This window comes from Aulonocara sp. 'chitande type north' Nkhata Bay, linkage group LG3, assembly GCF_057382095.1.
Source record: "Aulonocara sp. 'chitande type north' Nkhata Bay isolate Kocher_YH1m ecotype deep benthic linkage group LG3, A_spYH_male_GT1.1, whole genome shotgun sequence".
Classification (NCBI taxonomy): domain Eukaryota; kingdom Metazoa; phylum Chordata; class Actinopteri; order Cichliformes; family Cichlidae; genus Aulonocara; species Aulonocara sp. 'chitande type north' Nkhata Bay.
This window is the reverse complement of record NC_141346.1, coordinates 4,780,018-4,802,153: the sequence shown is the minus strand read 5'-3', so window position 1 is coordinate 4,802,153 and position 22,136 is coordinate 4,780,018. Positions and strand designations below refer to the sequence as shown.

General features: G+C 41.7%; 1 protein-coding gene across 1 annotated transcript; it reads left to right on the top strand.

Moving 5' to 3' along the window:
* Window positions 1-1,164: 1,164 nt before the first annotated feature.
* Window positions 1,165-20,202, top strand: LOC147333614 (NLR family CARD domain-containing protein 3-like). The gene is made up of 11 exons (XM_086286336.1): window positions 1,165-1,201; window positions 2,188-2,303; window positions 2,388-2,489; window positions 2,850-2,966; window positions 6,036-6,114; window positions 7,196-7,421; window positions 7,552-9,358; window positions 14,219-14,392; window positions 17,264-17,437; window positions 19,328-19,374; window positions 19,522-20,202. The coding sequence occupies exons 2-11, from the start codon at window positions 2,215-2,217 to the stop codon at window positions 20,061-20,063; spliced, it is 3,357 nt and encodes a 1,118-aa protein (XP_086142462.1). The 5' UTR covers window positions 1,165-1,201; window positions 2,188-2,214; the 3' UTR covers window positions 20,064-20,202.
* Window positions 20,203-22,136: the final 1,934 nt, after the last annotated feature.

Here is a 22,136-nt window from a genome sequence, read left to right as displayed (position 1 = left end):
ATGGCTTCGCGGGCCAAATCTAATTAGGCTGCGGGCCAGAGTTTGACACTTGTGCTTTAGAGCAACATATATGTACAACATATGCAATGTCTATTTCAGGGAAGCCCCTGCATATTTCAGCAGGACAATACAAAACCACATACTGCATCTATTACAACAGCGTGGCTTCATCGGAGGAGAGTCCAGGTGCTGAACTGGTCAGTCTGCAGTCCAGATCTTCACCTATTTGGCGCATCATTAAAAGAAAAATATGTCAAACATGGCAGCAAACTGTTCAGCAGCCGGAAACCTGGAAACCAGGCAAAATAAATGGGACTTAATTCCAACACCAAAACTCCAGAAACACCAATGCTACACCAAGTTCCTGTTTATTTATATAGCACTTTTTCAAAAAACAACAACAACAAGTGTTGACCAAAGGACGGCTGAATAAAATATTGGCTCTTATGATTTGAAAGTCTTAGTTTTCATTTTGTTCAAATTTAAAGAACATCCCAACTTTTCTGGAATTATGTATGTACCTTGCATTTTGGTATCCCTGATTAGTCCCAACCAGCTGTTCAATATTTCCTTAATTATCCTTTTTGTAAATAAAGCTTTGGGTCCCCTTTGTCACCTGTCATGTCTGTCACTGTCTGGTAACCTTCTCTCATGTGTTCCTGCCTGGTTTGTGGCTTGTTGGAATATTTTACAGTTGTGAACTTGGCATTAAAAAGACACACCTTGTATTATTCCTGGCTGCCTTGCAGTCCTTTTCCTGTAACTAAAAAACAAAACAAAAAACATTCAGATCCTTAAAAAATATAATGTCTGCTCTTTAAAAAACAAAAACAAAGTTACAGTCCTGCAATGACTGTATTGCGTCTATTTTTAATATTATAATTTAATTTAAATATAATATACAATAAAAATTGTCACTTTGTAGTTTTTTCTAAGCATTTGAACTTTCAAAAACTAAAATTAAATATCCTGTATCATAACTACAGTTTTAAAAAATCAAACCTGTGAAAATGAGCTGTAAATTCAGAGTGATGATGGTTTTTCATGTGTAGTCTCTGACTAACGTCATTAGAAGGGGCGGGGCTCCAGCTGGGTATTCCCGAGATGACGCTAACGTCTCTGCGTGTTTCCTTCTTTCTATGGCTCCTCCTTCCTGGACTTGGTGTTTGTGAATGATGCTGGTGGCCGTTTCCATGTGAAGGTAACGTTAGCAGTTTGTAATGTTTTCCTTGCAGCTTAGTTCCAGCACAAATCTGCCGCTCAACAGTAACGGATTCACAGCTGGACCATTTAATGTGTGAGACTGACTCAGACTGATGATCTCTAGCATAGCGATGGCGGCTGACTGCAGTAAGGAGACCTGTGACAAATGGTCCGACTTTAGCCTGGCTGGTAGCTCAGCACCGTGTAAAATGCAGAGAGGCGTCATACATGACATTCTTTATGTTTACAGCTGGTGCGGAACGTTGGACCAAGTCTAATCTCAACACAGAAGTTCATACTTCCCTAATTCTAGTTCTTACAAGTTCGCTCGGGAGTGCAGACTTCCGAGGACACAACGCGGTAGTTCAGCAGTAAAGGCAGTGTACGGGATGGCGTCACAGCTAAGCTCAGCTCCAGTGTTTTTGTTACCATCTCCCGTTAATTCCAATGATTAATATTTATGATGGAATTTGTTCATGATATGCCCAATTACTCGAGTTCTTTAAAAAATATTAGTAAAAAAGTATTTTCAAGTGTTTTAGCAAAATGCGTGGGTATCAAAGTACCATCATTGTGAATTCATTCAGAAAGATTGCATGGACTGATTTGTTCATTGATTTGATTAAGAGGACATTAAAAACTGTAAAGAATTGAACACTACTATACTGAAATAAACATGGAACAATCAATAACTGTAGCAATTGCTGTAAAGGATGCCTCCCTGTCTTTAATAATTTCTTCTAACATGGCGGGATCTGTATGATCTGTTTCACAGTGTTTAACTAACCTCGTACAGTTAAGCAGCAAGAGTCACTACATGACTGAAACACAAACTTCATCTTTCTGAATAAAAAAAATTCACATCTATACACAGGGCTGAATGATGAAAGCTGTGTTTCAGATGGAGTGGATGTTAGTCCAACACATCAGACACGACCTCTGCAGCTCTCATGTGCACATGAATGATTTGTGTTTCCTCTGCAGGTAGAAAGTGTGTGTGAGCTGAGCAGCATGGATCAGTGTGAGGACAGAGAGGAGGGAGTCCCTCCCTCTAAAAGCACTCTGTGTGGGGAACATGAGAGCCAGACCAAAGCTCAGAGGTGAGATGACCATCTCTAACTGTCCATGACTCTTCTCCATGTCACAGCTCAGCACTCACATCACTGCTCCATCATTATTCACAGGAACCAGCCTGGACCTCCATCCAGCTCTGTGTCCTTACAGAGTGACCGGTCTGCAGACCGTCCCATTGATTTTAAAAGCCAGCAGTTGTCTGCTGCAGAGAGGTGAGCTGTTAGTAACATTTGATTTCTCTGATGTCAGTTTGATTTAAATAAACTTCTTGATGTTGTTTCCTGGTCAAAGGAAGTCACTGAGTGAGGAGTTCCTTTATTCTGTAAAACATGTCCAACATGTACATTTAAACTCCTGCTGCTCACAGTAGGACCATCAATAGTCCTGCACACTGTAAATGACTGTGTTTACTTCTAGGTGGCGCTCTGTTCTCACACTGCCAACACTAGTTTGGAGTTCCCTTCTGCTCATGCTCATCCTGAAAACCTGTTTCTCTTTGGGATGATGAAGGTATTCTTAGTCTTCATCAGCTTCCGTGGCTGTAAATTAAAAACACATTTTTCTTCTAACAGGATTTATGAGAGAGCTGCTGGACCTGAACCTGAACCCAGCTGTGTGTCCTTAAAGAGTGACCGTTCTGCAGATCGTCCCATTGATTTTAAATCCCAGCCTCTGTCTGCTGCAGAGAGGTGAGCTTTGATTTAACTGCTTGATGTTGTTGGATATAAACTGAAGTGCAAACACGTCATTCCCTCAATCCCATTTAAACTGTCTTAAAAACAACCTTTTGGTTTACTGAAAATCCACCTCAGCAAACAGGAAGTCATGCTCGTGCTCATGTTTTCCTCCAATAGTTCTGACACTCACTATTCCTCGGCCACCTTCCTTATGTTTAGTGTACACTCTCAGGGTGCTGGATTTAAGGTGCAACACTCAATGCATGGTAAGGAACTTCTTGTCTTGATGACAGCGGGTACTGGGTACACCACCACTCACCCCCACACCTAACTGTCAGCAAATATAAAGTAAGATGAGTCTATTAGCAGGAACCAAAAAACAGGTGACATCATGTTCTGTACCGGCGCAAGATAGTGCTAAACATGCTATACTTTGACTTTAAAGGCTTATTTCTTAAATCCAGCTTCACAGACAGTATTAGGGCTCCATGGTATAAATTGGCCTTTATTTATGCGCTGTTTCCTGTCCATTTTAATGCTGACTATTAAAAAGCTTGAGGTGTTGCAGATGAATATGAACAAATTAAAAAAAAAAAGTTTCAAACAAACAACTTTATTTTATACTACTGTTTATGTTATCTCGTTATTTGAGCCTTAGGCTTGTGCATTTTGGTGTCACATTCGGTGACGCTGTTGCTCAGTATGTTACTCATAACATAGTGCTGTATGTGGGTGGAGCAGCCCGGAGGTTAGCAGATGTGTGGCTGCGGGCTGTTCCTCCTATGCTGAGTGAGTCAGCGTAAACTGACATGGCTTAAACTCTGTTCCAACCATGACTGGTTCGGAGAAGCTCTATTCTGATGTTCTCCTATGTTGTCTGTCAAAACATGGACAGACTTAGGCATATCAGCCAGCTTTATATTGATCATGTCTCATATTGCAGTATTGGAAAAGTTATTTCAGTATAAGATTGTCTTTTGTTTTCTTGTCTGGCCCTATACCAACAGTGCTGAAAAAGATGTTGATAACATTGTTACATTTTCTGAATTTCAGTATTGTACTTCATTGCCTGTTCAGGTATCCCTACTTTGGACATCTGTTCATCCAAGGAATATTTAATATTAATATTACAGCTAACCGGTAACATGTGCAGAATAGGAACACAAAATATTTAATATACTGTAGAATCAAATAACTTATCTAACATAGAGTAATACTCAATATTTAATCAGGGTTAGGCTAGATTTTATAAACTAATTTATTGTTAGCTGAATAATTTTTGATGGGGAAATGTTATTCTAATTTAATTTGGTTTGTTTGTTTGTGATTTTAAAAAGATATTTATAGATTTTATTAAACCATTTGCATTTTAAACTCTGCGAACGACTGGCGACCTGTCCAGTGTTTCTCCTGCTGGGATAGGTTACAGTCCCCCCACAACCCTGGCAATGATAAGCTGAAGAGAATGGATGGATTTGCATTTTAAAATCAAGATAATGAACTTCAAGTATTTTTTTATTTTGTTTTATTTTATTTTCCTATCAGGATCAATCAGAAATTTGGGGCGATCGTGGCTCAAGAGTTGGGTGTTTGTCTTGTAATCGGAAGGTTGCCGGTTCGAGCCCCGGCTCGGACAGTCTCGGCCGTTGTGTCCTTGGGCAAGACACTTCACCTACCGCCTACTGGTGTTGGCCAGAGGGGCCGATGGCGCGACATGGCAGCCTCGCTTCTGTCAGTCTGCCCCAGGGCAGCTGTGGCTACACCTGTAGCTGCCTCCACCAGTGTGTGGATGTGAGAGTGAATGAATAGTGGTATTGTAAAGTGCTTTGAGGGGTCCCGAAAAGCGCTATATAAATGCAATCCATTATTATTATTATTATTATTATTATTATTATTATTATTTGATTCCCGTGAACCAGCTGTGTGTCCTTCAAGAGTGACCAATCAAAATATTTTATTATTACATTTAAATCAGACGTGTGTCCTCCGGCAGAGGTAATGTGTGTCTAAATGTTGTTATGACTCAGTGTTTGTGAATAAATCCTCCATCATGTTGAATGTCAGCTCAGCTCTGTTTCACACACATTTCTATGTTTATATGTGAAGCAGTGTAGGTTGGACTGTTTCCACAAACAACAGTGTAGGGAGGAACTTCCACTCGGGTGTTTTAGGTGTTGCTGGATGGAGGGGGGCGAATAGTTTAATGAGTGTGACTCCATGTGAGCGCTGCTTTGATTTCTGGCTGAGAAGTTTGTCTTCATGGAGGTTTTTTGGATTCTTGCATTGATAAAATGAAGAGCATGAACTGTGAACACTGAACTTTCCATCTGAAGCCAGAAGAAAGACGTTTGGACTTTGATTTCTCTGAAGCTTGTCTCCATCATTTTTCAGTTTTAATGTAATTTCACCTTCAGTATAACAGAGGCATGATCTGATGAGGTTCTTGTTCGAATAATGAACTGACTAATAAAGAAACCTCCTTTAAAACATGAAGCAATGATCCAGCTGGCTGTTGGCAGCATGCCTACCAGAGTGATGTGTATAATCTTCAGACAGCTGTTCTCTGGATCAATCGGACAGATCAGGAGGAGTGCAGGATTCATGCAGAGGAGGTTCCACGTTTTCCATGAACTTCCTGTCACTGTGTCACATGTAATAGTGTAGAAGGACTCAATTCAGAGCTACAGGAAGAAGACAAAGTTTGACACTCAGCTTTGTGCAGTCGACCTGAGCCAGTCATACACTAGATCTGATCACATCAACACTCCTGCAGGTCCAGCAGCTTCAGCTACATCACAAGAAAATACCTGAGTAAATTTAATAATAATATACAAACATTAATTTTGAGATAGACTGTGCTTGTAGTTTACCAAAAAGAGCAGCAATAAATAAGAGAAAAAGAAGAAATACAAGCAAAAGACAATAAGAGTAGTCAAGAGCAAGATACTAACAAGGTATCAGACAAAAGTATTATTATTATTATTATTATTATTATTATTATTATTAGGGATGGGAAGCACCAGCATCTTAATTACTTGGTTATCTTTTGTATTATTCTTGATCTTCATGATTCCTCCACAGAGTGGACCAGCAGAGCTCAGAGGTTCCCAGTGGTCAGTCTTCCCAGCAGCATCAAACACACCTGGACTCCATATTTATGGTCTGTACATGTACAACAACTACTTTTACATGCAAGGGTTTTAGTTCAGAAGGTAGATCCAATTGTCCTTGACAGACCTCTGCCTCCTTTAAATTGCATGACATAATTTTTGAGATGTGTAGTTATTCCTCTTCCCTCTTAGCAATAATTGTCCATATAACATACTTTTTCTAATTACCGGAGGCAAGGCTCAGTGTATTAGAAGCACAACTCAACACTGTTTAAATGAAAGCATAAACACTGGAAGCTGGGAAAACCTAAACAACATAAAACTGTGGTGTTGTTGACCACTGACTAATTTGACCTGAACAGTTACATGTCATCCTTCAACTGCTGGCTCTAATGGTAGTGTCCGGTAAACTATCTGCCTAGATAGATAATTGGAAAACATTATAGAAAAAACTTGGTCTTGTCATGAAATATGGCATCTATGGCATTTTGAACAGTGCAGGTCTGATCGAAAATACGTCTCATTCTTTTTTTTTTTTGTTGTTAAAGACAGGTCAGGGTTTGGACTCTTGGTATTGCACATCACTGAATTGATTTCTATGAATTAAGCCTTTACTGCGGAAAATTTTAGTGATGTAAAAATGTTCAACACAGTGTTTGCACTGGGGAGTTATTAAAATGCTGCAGAGGTGAGATGTCATATACCCTTGACATTAGCTGAAAATCAAATCTTTTGTTGCAGAGGTCATACTGCCTTATTATGTCAACCAGTTACTTCGCTGTCAAACTGCAGGTTTACTTGTGGTTCCTCAAGTTTCTAACCGTAGAATGGGAGGAATAGCTGTCAAGATCGTCTCCTCTAAAATCAGATACCAGTTTTTAATAGCAAGATGCCTGACTTTTAAGACTAGGCTTCCAACTTTCCTTTTTAATTGTAGTTAGGGTCAGGGGTGAGACTTCTGATGATATGCTCTAAAGTTCTCTTCTGTTACTCTCATGGACACATACAATATTGCATGTCTCTGTTTCCTCCCTCTTGTTGCTTGCATTTTGTTCTGTTTTTTCTCAGTGTCTATGGTACAGCAACCTCACCCTCCCACTCCGCCCTCATTCATAAAGTATTCCATTGCAGCTCTTGGAGGACAAAATGATCACTTTTGTGAAGAAAGAACTGAAGAAGATCCAGAAGGGTCTGTGTCCAGATTACCCAGAATGCTTAGCGAGTCAGACGGACAATAATTGTGCATTAGTGGGTGAGGATGAAGAGCCAAATAGCATCAGAGAATCATTTGTGAAGATCACACTGCATTTCCTGAGGAGAATAAAGCAGGATGAGCTGGCTGACGAATTACAGAGCAGTAAGAGGATTTCTTCAAAGATTTAAGCTGCTGGATGAACCTTTACTATTGTTTCAATGAATGGACATATATATTCAAAATATGTGCATATAATAATCCATAGTGATCTTTTGTCTATTGACTCTTTTAGGAACTTTAATTAGGGACGTTGAGTGGAGTCAACATGAACTTAAGTCTATTCTAAAGAAGAAGTTCCAGTGTGTGTTTGAGGGGATCGCTAAAGCAGGAAACCCAACCCTTCTGAATCAGATCTACACAGAGCTCTACATCACAGAGGGAGGGACTGCAGAGGTCAATGATGAACATGAGGTCAGACAGATTGAAACAGCATCCAGGAAACCAGACAATCTAGAGTGTACAATCAGACAAGAAGACATCTTTAAAGCCTCACCTGGAAGAGATGAACCAATCAGAACAGTGCTGACAAAGGGAGTGGCTGGCATTGGGAAAACAGTCTTAACACAGAAATACACCCTGGACTGGGCTGAAGACAAAGCCAACCAGGACATCCAGTTCATGTTTCCATTCACTTTCAGAGAGCTGAATGTGCTGAAAGAGGAAAAGTTCAGCTTGGTGGAACTTGTTCATCGCTTCTTTACTGAAACCAAAGAAGCAGGAATCTGCAGCTTTGAAGACTTCCAGGTTGTGTTCATCTTTGATGGTCTGGATGAGTGTCGACTTCCTCTGAACTTCCACAAAACTACAATCCTAACTGACCCTAGAAAGTCCACCTCAGTGGATGTGCTGCTGATAAACCTCATCAGGGGGAAACTGCTTCCCTCTGCTCACCTCTGGATAACCACACGACCTGCAGCAGCCAATCAGATCCCTCCCGACTGTGTTGACATGGTGACAGAGGTCAGAGGGTTCACTGACCCACAGAAGGAGGAGTACTTCAAAAAGAGATTTAGGGATAAGAAGCAGGCCAAAATAATCCTCTCCCACATCAAGACATCACGAAGCCTCCACATCATGTGCCACATCCCAGTCTTCTGCTGGATCACTGCTACAGTTCTGGAGGATGTGCTGAAAACCAGAGAGGGAGGACAGCTGCCCAAGACCCTGACTGAGATGTACATCCACTTCCTGGTGGTTCAGGCCAAAGTGAAGACGGTCAAGTATGACGGAGGAGCTGAGACAGATCCACACTGGAGTCCAGAGAGCAGGAAGATGATGGAGTCTCTGGGAAAACTGGCCTTTGATCAGCTGCAGAAAGGAAACCTGATCTTCTATGAATCAGACCTGACAGAGTGTGGCATCGATATCAGAGCAGCCTCAGTGTACTCAGGAGTGTTCACACAGATCTTTAAAGAGGAGAGAGGACTGTACCAGGACAAGGTGTTCTGCTTCATCCATCTGAGTGTTCAGGAGTTTCTGGCTGCTCTTCATGTCCACCTGAGCTTCATCAACTCTGGACTCAATCTGCTGGAAGAACAAAAAACAACCTTCCAGAAATCTGAAAGAAGTGAATCTGCAGAGAAACACTTCTACCAGAGTGCTGTGGACAAGGCCTTACAGAGTCCAAATGGACACCTGGACTTGTTCCTCCGCTTCCTCCTGGGTCTGTCAGTGCAGATCAATCAGAGTCTCCTTCGAGGTCTGCTGACTCTGACAGGAAGTAGCTCACAGACCAATCAGGAAACAGTCCAGTACATCAAGGAGAAGCTCAGTGAGAATCTGCCTGCAGAAAAAAGCATCAATCTGTTCCACTGTCTGAATGAACTGAATGATTGTTCTCTAGTGGAGGAAATCCAACAGTCCCTGAAAGCAGAACGCCTCTCCACAAATAAACTGTCTCCTGCTCAGTGGTCAGCTCTGGTCTTCATCTTACTGTCATCAGAAGAAGATCTGGATGTGTTTGACCTGAAGAAATACTCTGCATCAGAGGAGGCTCTTCTGAGGCTGCTGCCAGTGGTCCAAGCCTCCAACCAAGCTCTGTAAGTAAATATGTGATCATAGCTTTAGTTTTGAAATGTTGATTCTACTTAATAGAAAACCATCCATCCATCCATTTTCTTCTGCTTATCCTTACTGGGGTCATGGGGAGGGGAGGGGGGGGATGTTCTAGGCCTACCCTATCTAGCTTAGGGCGAGAGGCAGGGTACACTCTTTGGTTTTCACCAATCTAACTCAGGGCTAGCACAGAGAGACAAACAACCATTCACACTCACATGGAAAGCATGTATGCACAATGGAAAAAAGAACAATTGAATTAAACTTATAATCTTGTAAAGCTGATTCTGTTCATTTGAATGTAAAATTCTCCATGGAAGGGATGTTTTGTCAGTCAAGTGACTTCCTTAGTTTCAGTTGACATGTTTCTACAATTTTATAAACAGTACTTTTCCATAATGAACAAAATGATCACAGTGGACCAACAATGGGTTATGAGGTCAATGTTGTGACCATTAATATAGAAATTTTCATGATCATTTATCAATAAGTAATTAGTACAATTCAGAGAAAGTTGGGGAATGGTTGCAGTCACACATGGTATGCGTAATATGTGACCTGAAGATGGCTACAAGAGCAGACACACTCAGCAGGCTACTGTTCAGAGTGGTCCTGTTGTTAAGGTGGAGTCATCCTGTAATCTCTTTCAAACTACCTTCACTACTTAAGTTACTGGAGGTAACTGAAGGTAAGGGCAGGTAAATGGTGATGCAACATGATATGAGACCATTGTTTTATCTTCAATACAGGGAGTGCAGAATTATTAGGCAAGTTGTATTTTTGAGGAATAACTTTATTATTGAACAACAACCATGTTCTCAAGGAACCCAAAAAACTCATTAATATCAAAGCTGAATGTTTTTGGAAGTAGTTTTTAGTTTGTTTTTAGTTTTAGCTATTTTAGGGGGATATCTGTGTGTGCAGGTGACTATTACTGTGCAGAATTATTAGGCAACTTAACAAAAAACAAATATATACCCATTTCAATTATTTATTTTTACCAGTGAAACCAATATAACATCTCCACATTCACAAATATACATTTCTGACATTCAAAAACAAAACAAAAACAAATCAGCGACCAATATAGCCACCTTTCTTTGCAAGGACACTCAAAAGCCTGCCATCCATGGATTCTGTCAGTGTTTTGATCTGTTCACCATCAACATTGCGTGCAGCAGCAACCACAGCCTCCCAGACACTGTTCAGAGAGGTGTACTGTTTTCCCTCCTTGTAAATCTCACATTTGATGATGGACCACAGGTTCTCAATGGGGTTCAGATCAGGTGAACAAGGAGGCCATGTCATTAGTTTTTCTTCTTTTATACCCTTTCTTGCCAGCCACGCTGTGGAGTACTTGGACGCGTGTGATGGAGCATTGTCCTGCATGAAAATCATGTTTTTCTTGAAGGATGCAGACTTCTTCCTGTACCACTGCTTGAAGAAGGTGTCTTCCAGAAACTGGCAGTAGGACTGGGAGTTGAGCTTGACTCCATCCTCAACCCGAAAAGGCCCCACAAGCTCATCTTTGATGATACCAGCCCAAACCAGTACTCCACCTCCACCTTGCTGGCGTCTGAGTGGGACTGGAGCTCTCTGCCCTTTACCAGTCCAGCCACGGGCCCATCCATCTGGCCCATCAAGACTCACTCTCATTTCATCAGTCCATAAAACCTTAGAAAAACCAGTCTTGAGATATTTCTTGGCCCAGTCTTGACGTTTCAGCTTGTGTGTCTTGTTCAGTGGTGGTCGTCTTTCAGCCTTTCTTACCTTGGCCATGTCTCTGAGTATCCGGTTGTTCAGTGATGACGCGACGAATCCTACTTCCGGGCCTAAAGTAGTCTGCGTTTAATATGGCTTTTGTGTTGTTAACATGTTTAATGTTATGTATTTTCTTCTATTTGATCTCAAAAAGCTCCTAAAACAGTCAGTGATCCCTGTTGACCTCCCTCGGCTTTTATTACCACTAATCATTTATTTAAGCTCAGTTTTTAAAACCTTAGGATGTAACTACAGCCCAGCCCATGCAGCAGTATATGAATGACTAACCTCGTATTGTGGATGGATTATCTCAGTTGTTCTCCTGGCTGAAGTTTGGTCCTTTTACAGCATCCTGCCATGCGATTACATTTGTTCCTGACCACCGAGAACACTCACGTTAACTTTTATCGAGTGGAAAAAAAGTTAGCTTGTTTATATTATGGAAGACTATACTATGGAAGACATCCTGCATCGTCCCGGTCCCCAAAAAGAACCGGCCCAATGAGCTGAATGACTTCCGACCGGTGGCACTGACGTCACATCTTATGAAGACTCTAGAGCGGCTCTTCCTCAACCTCCTCCGACCACAGGTACAACATGCCCAGGACCCACTACAGTTTGCATACAAGGCGGGTGTCGGAGTGGAGGATGCCATCCTGTACCTCCTACACAGAGCCCACTCACACCTGGATGGGGGAAAAGGCACGGTCAGGATCCTGTTTCTTGACTTTCCCAGTGCCTTTAATACCATCCGGCCCTGTATGCTTCAAGAAAAACTGAACAGGATGGAGGTGGACCCCTGCCTGGTGGCTTGGATCTCCGACTACCTCACCGACAGACCACAGTACGTCAGGCTGAAGGACATCACGTCTGACACAGTGGTCAGCAGCACAGGAGCACCACAGGGAACTGTGCTGTCCCCTCTTCTCTTCACCCTGTACACCTCTGACTTCTGCTACAACTCTGAATTATGCCACATTCAGAAGTTTGCAGACGACACAGCCATCATGGGGTGTATCTGGGATGATCAGGAAGAGGAGTACAGAAGTCTGGTGAGGAACTTTGTCGCATGGAGTCACACAAACCACCTGCAACTCAACACCTCAAAGACTAAGGAACTGGTTGTGGACTTCGGGAGGTCTAGAGCAGGTCCACTGCCGGTTCAGATAGAGGGGGAGGAGGTGGAGGTGGTCAACAAGTACAAGTACCTCGGGCTGTGGGTGGACAATAAACTGGACTGGTCATGCAACACAGAGCACCTGTATAAAAAAGCCCAAAGCCGACTGTACTTCCTCAGGAGGCTGAGGTCTTTTAACATCTGCAGGAAGCTCCTGAGGATGTTTTACCAGTCGGTGGTTGCTGGAGTACTTTTCTATGCTGTGGTGTGCTGGGGGAGCAGCACAGCAAAGAAGGACTCATCCAGGCTGGAGAAACTGATCAGGAGGGCTAGCTCCGTGGTCGGCATGAAGCTGGACACTCTGGTGACAGTGGCAGAGAAAAGGACATTAAAGAAACTGATGGACATTATGGACAATGCCAGGCATCCTCTGCACACGGCCATTAACAACCAGAAGAGTCTGTTCAGTGACAGGTTGCTTCTCCCAAAGACAAGAACTAACAGACTTAAAAACTCCTTTGTCCCACACGCCATCAGACTGTTTAACTCCTCTCTGGAGGGGAGAGGGAGGGGAAACAGGAGGACAAAGGAGGGAACAACTAAGCTGTAGTGCCTCTTCACCTCACTGTGCAATACCTTTTGTGCAATACTTTTGTAAATAGTCAACGGTGCAATAGACTCAATACTTGAAATGTGCAATTCACTTGTATTTTTATTTTTATTCCTATTTATTCTATTTATCCCCTTCATATATTTTATTTATATTGTCTCTGTATTTATATATATGTGTGTGTGTATAACTCTGTAACTTCTGTCGGTGCTGTGCTTTTTTGGAAATCGAATTTCCCAGAGGAACCCACCCGAGGGATTAATAAAGTTCTATCTTATCTTATCTTATCTTAGCCCAACTTCAGTAACCCTACAAACGTCACTGCTGTTTAGTTTTCTGTCTTCATTTATGCTGGAAGTGATAACAGAGCTGTACGTTTTAATTTGTTTCCAAAACCCCGCAGTCAGGACATGCTATATTGTATTTAGATAGAAGCTAGCGAGCTAACTCCCTGCTAACTTCTAACTCCGTTAAATGTCATAAATTCCGTTTTCATGGATGCCTGGATGTTAAACTCAATTGTTACACCTGGTAGAGCAGAACGCTGATCATTTTATTAAAGATGAAAGACTTTAGACAGTTTTTCAACTCTCAGTAATGCCACAGTGATCGTTTGATATATGGACCTGCAGCGGAGTTTAGACCCAGACACGGCTAGTGACATCAGACTGAACAATCGGATTGCACACCTTGTGCTTTTGGGCACTCCAGTGATGTTGCAGCTCTGAAATATGGCCAAACTGGTGGCAAGTGGCATCTTGGCAGCTGCACGCTTGACTTTTCTCAGTTCATGGGCAGTTATTTTGCGCCTTGGTTTTTCCACACGCTTCTTGCGACCCAGTTGACTATTTTAAATGAAACGCTTGATTGTTCGACGATCACGCTTCAGAAGCTTTGCAATTTTGAGACTGCTGCATCCCTCTGCAAGATATCTCACTATTTTTGACTTTTCTGAGCCTGTCGGGTCCTTTTGACCCATTTTGCCAAAGGAAAGGACGTTGCCTAATAATTATGCACACCTGATATAGGGTGTTGATGTCATTAGACCACACCCCTTCTCATTACAGAGATGCACATCACCTAATATGCTTAATTGGTAGTAGGCTTTGGAGCCTATACAGCTTGGAGTAAGACAACATGCATGAAGAGGATGATGTGGACAAAATACTCATTTGCCTAATAATTCTGCACTCCCTGTAGTAGCATATCTCACCTTCTCCTTGAAATCCAAAGTGTTTTGAGCCAGAAATCTTGATACATTGCATATAGCCAAGTTGAACACATAGACAATAGGTCATAGGTAAACCATACAGTGCTTTGTTTTTTTTTTTTATCACAAATGTCATTGTGTTTCAGACTGAGTGGCTGTAACCTCTCAGAGAGAAGTTGTAAAGCTCTGTCCTCAGTTCTCAGCTCTCAGTCCTCTAATCTGAGAGAGCTGGATCTGAGTAACAACAACCTGCAGGACTCAGGAGTGAAGATTCTCTCTACTGGACTGAAGAGTTTGTGTTGTACACTGGAAACTCTCCGGTAAGTAAACTTTTCCACTTTCATTTAAAAAAAATCTGAATTTCTGAATAATTATTTTTGCATAGACAGCTAACCCTTATAGAAATTTAAAACTACCTTTTATTAACCTTTTACATGTATTATCAGATTCTGACTTGCTATCTAAAAATGTTTGATATGCGAATTTTGTTTTAGATTTGTTTGAATAAATCAAATTTATGCAATGATCATTTAGAGATCTATGGCTATTTTGTGTTCATAGCATACCAATTTCCTTTCATTGTTATGAACTGTAGCGTTAGGAGTTAGATTTAGGACTACAGAAAAATTAAGAGAAAAGCTACATTTTGCATTTAGTTAGAATACCAAAAAAAGTATATTGTACAGACATCCATAGATATGCTGAGATGTATTGTCATTGATTTTTCTTGAGGTCATCGGGTGTTTTGGGCCTTGCAACATTAAGACAGCCTTGATTAGGTGACTCAGTCAGGCCTGATCAGACCTTGACTTATGTCCCAGCTGCACTGGCCCACGATTTGGACCTATTAATGCAAATCCACCTAAAGGCTCTTTTTGCAGCCTCGGTGACAGATTTGATGGCCTTCCTCTTTGCAGCTCCTCTGATGCCAAGAGAGTTGTAGGTCCTAGAGAGGAATATCTGGCATCAGTAAACCATTAAAAGGAGATTTTTCTTTGACTGCAGACCTGTTTACTGTCCCTAAGGGCTTTTGGGTAGCTGTTGTAGATATGCAGTGTACCCTCACCATGTTTGGAGGAGGCATGTTGGATGCTTTCTCTTGTCACAGATAAGCAGGCTTGCTGGACAGGGTAGCATGTCATACATAGCTTGGAGCACGAACTTCATGCCCTGAGGTTCTGCATACCAGATGTCATCCTAGGTGATTGTATTCTTCTATTCTCCTTCCCGTTTCATCCATGTCCCCTGGTGCCACATTTACAGTATGTATGCTAGTTTATGCTTTGTCGATTTAGTTTGCTACTTATCTTTATGAACTTTAATCTTTTGTTCACACCTGCCTGCTTGATCATCATCATGATAGATAGACAGATAGATAAACAGCCATGCTTTTCCCATCCATCATCAAGTATCCTTAAAAGGGTAAAAAGCTGATCCAGTGTTCCGTAACTAGGAAGAAAATCACATTGTTACTCCAGTATTCGAAATCGACTACCAGACGGACTCTCCTTTCCAGCCCCTTGGCATAGATTTTTCCAGTGAGACTGAGGAGTGTGATCCCTCTATAATTGGAGCACACCCTCCGGTCCCACTTGTTCAGTACCCCAGGCTGCCAATCCAAAGGTACTACCCCTGATCTGCATGCAACATTGTAGAAGCAAATTGTAGAGGGCAAATCTCATCCAGTACAGGGGCTTGGCCATCAAAGATTTGTTTAACTGCCTCAGTGACCTAACGCCTCGTGATGGAGGAGTCGTCCCCCTTATCCCCAGACTCTGCTTCCTCTATGAAAGACATGTCAGTGGGATTAAGGAGGTCCTCGAAGTATTCTTTCCAATATTCTGCTGTGCAGGCAGGCAGGAAAGGACTCAAAATTTAGACTGAATCGCGGAGATGAAACTTAAACTCAAAAAGGCAGCTTTATTGCTGGACACGAGAAAAAACTAAACTTGAATATACAAAATAAACTTGGCAGGCTTAGCAGGCAGAACAGACAGATTGGTATGAGGGAGACTGCGACACGGAATTGAGAGAGACGCTGACATAAATACACAGAAAGATAAAAGGGGATGTGGGAGCACACGGGGAACACAGCTGACATGGATAATCATAGCGAGACAGAACGTACATGGAAACACAAGACCTTCACAATAAAACAGGTAACGAGATACGAGTGGAGGAGAGACAGACGAGAGGGAACGAAGGAGAGAGGCAGACATGACGGGCTGGAGAAACAAGATGGAATAAAACACAAGGAGAGAAAAAAAGGCACAAGGACTCACACCACTGTATAAACACAGACACCCAGGGGGAGACACTGAGGGCAAAGACACAAGGGGAAATCTAATAAACCAAACTAAGCAGAATAACCTAGGGACAATAGAATAAACCCATAGAATAACAACATGACTTAAATATAATACAAAATGACAGAAAATACAATAAAACTCAAAAACACTGCATAGAATAACCCAGGACCATGACACTTGACAATATCCTCAGTTTAAATAAGCTTTCCCATCTTGAGTCACCTGACAGGTTGCCAGAATCTCTTTGAGGCAGTCTGAAAGTCTTTTTCTATGGGCTCTCCGAGCAAAGATTCACAGCTTTGGCTAACTGCCTAAAGAGGTATACAAGAGGGATAGAAGGGATAGAATAAACCAGCTGTTCTCCAGTGAACCATCAGGTGTGCTGTTACTGGCAGGGGAACAATATGAGAACAGCAGCTCAGTCCTGTTCTGCATAGGTCTGAACCCCCTCAATCAGATTATCAATTACTGGCTACAGATGCCAGGCATGGAATGACGCAATTATTAACCACCTCTTCTACGTGGATGACATCAAGCAGTATGCCAGGGGAAACAACCCAATGTTAGGCAGGTGGTCCTAATATTGTGCCTGATTGATGTATAAGGTGCACTTATAAATCAAGTTAAAGGTATATGTATTGTTATTGGTATCGGTTCAGGGAACACAAGCCCTTTGTTTACTTTATATCAGATCGATACCAAAATTTACAATTTTGCACACCCTGCATCTAATTCCCAGAATTTCCGAAAATAGATGTGGATTATTACAAAAGAAAACAAAAGAAAATTGTCCTACTATAAATAAAGCAGAATTAAACTGAAAAAATGAAGAAAATATAAGTCAAGTGTTTATGGATGAATTGTTGTGTGGTGTGTTTGCAGTCTGTCAGGCTGTCTGATCACAGAGGAAGGCTGTACTTCTCTGGCTTCAGCTCTGAGTTCCAATCCCTCTCATCTGAAAGAGCTGGACCTGAGCTACAATCAACCCGGTGTCTCAGGACTAAAACTGCTGTCGGCAGGATTGATGGATCCATCCTGGAGACTAGACACTCTCAGGTATGGAGAGAAGAGCTGGAAACATTTCTTTCAATTGTTCCTGTGCTCACAAAAGAAACATTAGTCCAGTTTATCAAGAAAAGTGAAAGATACTTATAAATTGAGACACCAAAAACTTTTATTGAGTTAGGAGACTGTAACAACCCCTCGTCGATGAAGTACAACCCATGAGTTTAACTTTCTGGGTATCCTTCCCAGATCTTATCTTCCATCTCCATTACTATTCCTTTCCATAATTTAGAACGATTACAAGGTGCAAAGTTGCAAACTTGTTGCATTCTACACATCACCGGCCATAAAAATGTAAAAATGGAACATAAAATAGTCAGAACTACCTATTAGTATAAATTATTAGAGTGCCACGGTAACTCATTAACGGAGATTTGCTGCGTTATGGCGTTAATGTAATTTTAACGGGATTAACGCTGAAAGCCCTAGTGGGAACACAACGAATATGACTGCACATTTACACCGACATCATCCTAGTGCAAAGACAAGTGGAAGCAGACAAAAACAACAAGCATGCATGCTACAAACTTTACCCAAGTCATTTAGACAGCCGTTAGCACATGATTCTCCTTATGGGGACCTGATATGTTTAATATGCTGCTGAGAATATACTGTCGGCCTGTCGATCTGTGTACTTGAGGAGTCGAAGGATCATCGTACTGGCTTTGGAGGATCTAGGAGAGTAGATGTGGTGAGCCCTGTCACTCTCCAGCGGGAGTGTGGCTGAAAGTGGGGTGAAAGGTGACTATCATAGCCCAGGCTACTGGACCTTTCCTTTGTGCACTACTGCACAGTCATGTTGGAACGACAAGGGGGCTTCCCCTAAACTTTTCTTACAATGTTGGCAGCATGAAATTATCCAAAATCCCACATTTGTCAATTATGCGGTGGTCAAAAATAATGTAGACTATTCCTTGCTGACTGAAGCAGCATCTTTCTGTAGGTAATCTGTAAGAGGACATAAAAGATAATGATGACCACGCAACACTTAATAGATTTGTTGCTGTGACAACAAATCCAACAACTATTCAAAGAACTGAGAGATCCAGGATCAGTCCAAATCAGGGGTGCTCACACTTTTTCCGCATGTGAGCTATTTTTAAAATGACCAAGTCAAAATGATCTACCCACTACAAAAATCCAAAACATATACTTATTTATAAATATATTGAGGATTCTTTATATCTACAATGTATATACATGCATAACCGCAATATCCAATATTTCACAACACAATTAACAATGTAAATTGTTTTTGTCATTACCTGTCATTTTCCGTGAACAGTTCGAAAATGCCGCTCCACATTTCCCTTCTTTGGCATTGCGATGGTAGCCTGGCAGATGAGGCAAACGCACTTCGAAAATGACATCGTGGAAAAAAAAAAGTCCTCCTCCCATTCCATATGAAAGTGATACGTTTTTGTCTTCTTACTTGGTCCAGCTCCCTCACTCATTTTTAACCCTTTCTTAGGTTTAAGAGAAAAAACCGAGAGCTAAAAATTGGAGTTAACTCGCTGACTAGCTTGTCAGTTTTACTACACTTCGCGCCGCTGTTTGCGCATGCGCAGCGACCTAAGCGTCAGAAAAAATCTGATGTCATCTGACTGGCTTCCCTGTATCAATCAAGTGATAGGATGGATGATAGGCTGGCATCTATTTTTTTTAATGCCATGCGATCTACCAATACTACCTTTGCGATCGACGTATTGAGCACCCCTGGTCCAAATCATCAGCAGTTTGATCCATGTGTGGATTGAAGTGTATTTGTGAAAATGTTGGACTGTTCCTTTATCAGTGTGTAACAGTGTGTGAATGAGAGCCATGTAATGTCCATGTGTGCATGCTAAGACTATGCTGGTCTGACCCCCCTCCTCCTTTCAGGGTGGAGCCTGCTGGAGTCCAATGGTTAGAACCAAGTCTGAGGAAGTGTAAGTGTGTTTTTAATGGGATTCATGAAAACAAAGCAGCACACATTCAACCATCTTCATCATGTCAGGAGTCATCATCAAAGTGTCAATCAATGAACAGATGATGGATCAATAACTGCAGCTGGATTGTGTTTGTTCTCTCATCAGATTCCTGTCAACTCACAGTCGACACAAACACAGTGAACACAAACCTCAAACTGTCTGACAACAACAGAACTCTGACACATGTGGACGAGATTCAGTCATATCCTGATCATCCAGGCAGATTTGATCAACTTCCGCAGCTGCTGTGTAGAAATGGTCTGACTGGTCGCTGTTACTGGGAGGTCGAGTGGAGAGGAGGGGTTCTCATATCAGTGAGTTACACAGGAATCAGAAGGAAAGGAAACAGTAAAGATGTTGTGTTTGGGTGGAATGATCAGTCCTGGTGTCTCTACTGCTCTGATGATGGTCCTGATTCTGTCAGGCACAATAACAAAGGAACATCCATCATTGCCGCCGCCTCCTGTGTCTCTAACAGAGTAGCAGTGTATGTGGACTGTCCTGCTGGCACTCTGTCCTTCTACAAAGTCTCCTCTGACACTCTGATCCACCTCCACACCTTCAACACCACATTCACTGAAACGCTTTATCCTGGATTTAGAGTCTATCCTGGTTGTTCTTTGAAAGTGTGTGTAGTTGAGGCATAAGTGTCGTCGTGTTAGAGAAACACTCTTGACTGTTGAACAGATAGTTCAGTCTCTACATGTCTGTCTCTTTCACTCACAAACACGTTTTCAGATTCATGGATTCAATCAGTTGATGTTTGAAACTCTTCTAAATGATTCCTTGTAAACTTCTTGCTCTTCAGTCCTTTAGAGATGGAAGCTCCCATTATTCCAGGATCCACCTGTTGTTTTCTGTCTTTTTCTACTCAAAGTTTCACAGTGAATATCAGTATGTTTCTCTGAAACTCATGAAGATCACTTTTAAATAATAATATATATAATGAGTGATTTGTACAGTCGTTTATGGTATTTATTATATAGTAATACTAAATCAAAGCTGTTGACTTGTGACTGTACAATATAGATTTGATTTGAGTCAAGTGCAGATGTTCCAGATGTTTTCAGTCTCTGTGTTTTTCAGTGTGAAAGAGGAAAAAATGAACAATTGGGAGCAAACAAACATTAACATGTAGATAATGTAGTAAAGTACAAAGTGATTTTTAGGAAATGAACCTTTTTTGTTTCATCATCTTATAATATTACAATATTTCAAAACAATCAAATGTGTTTGAAATGTCAGATTTAAAGTCAAATTGTTGAAATGTTTGTTCCAGGCTGTAAAAAAGTGCACTGTAAGATGTGCACTTCGGGAAAACTGAGTGGAATGCATTAAGCTCTAACTGTACGTTAATGTCAGCCTGTAGTTTTTCATGTGAGCCCATGTAGTTAATCAGAGTTTCATCAGGACTTTAACTTTGATCAGAGTTTTCACAGTGACTTAGAAATAGTTAGTCTTCAGTTAATCCACAAATGCTGCAGCAAGAGTCCTGACAGGGACTAATAATAATAATAATAATGGCAAGCTACGGTTGTAGCCACAGCTGCCCTGGGGCAGACTGACAGAAGCGAGGCTGCCATATCGCGCCATCGGCCCCTCTGGCCAACACCAGTAGGCAGTAGGGTGAAGTGTCTTGCCCAAGGACACAACGACCAGGTTAAATCCTGTTAAATCCAGAATTGAATTCAAAATCCTGCTCCTCACATACCAGGTCTTAAATAATCAGGCCCCATCTTATCTTAATGACCTTGTAGTACCATATCACCCTATTAGAGCACTTCGCTCTCGCTCTGCAGGCCTACTTGTTGTTCCTAGAGTATTTAAAAGTAGAATGGGAGGCAGAGCCTTCAGTTTTCAGGCCCCTCTTCTGTGGAACCAGCTTCCAGTTTGGATTCAGGAGACAGACACTATCTCTACTTTTAAGATTAGGTGTGTGTGTGAGCGCATGCATGCTGGGAGTACCTGCAGTACTGTAAGACAGAGATAACAGGTAACTGTAAGACAGGTTATTCGTTAAGCTTTAGTTCTTGATTTAGGAATTCGATTTTGAGATGCACTTCACACACGCACACACACACAGTTCGTTATTGCCAGATGCCACGTTTATTCTGAGTTTTTATTAGTTTTGACAGTCCACCATCTGGACAGCTTCCGTCTCAGCTGATCGCAGCCTTCCTTCCGCTCCTCTCCCGTCTCACTAAAAAGGGGAAGGAAACCGTCATCAGCCCAAACTCCATCAGCTGTTCTCACCTGCCTCTCCAGCACCGCCCCGTTGAGCTCACTGCACCACTCCTCCCCTGCAGCCGCGTCCGGGACCACACCTCCGCCACATAGATTTGATGTAAAACCTTCAGTTTAATAATGGTCTTATTTAAGGCAATCTGAGAGTGAGGGTCTCAGACCAGTCTGCCATGCAGGGCTAATAAAGCCAACTTAATGCTATGAGCTCAGTGAACTTGTTCCCACTACTAATTACTCAGAGAAGTTTCAGTCTTTCCTTGCATGAGTAATAAATTGTTCTCAAAGCCAGTTTGGTGCATTGGCCCTTTAACACGGAGTTCCTACAGAGAAATCCAGTTTGGCTCAAAACAATAAAATATCATCAGCACATAACATCAGTCAACAGTCCAAATAATCACACCTTCAGTTCAGTTCTGTGTCAGTGTGAAAACTGACTTTATATTTACAACACAAAAATCACAATAAAGACGCAAAAT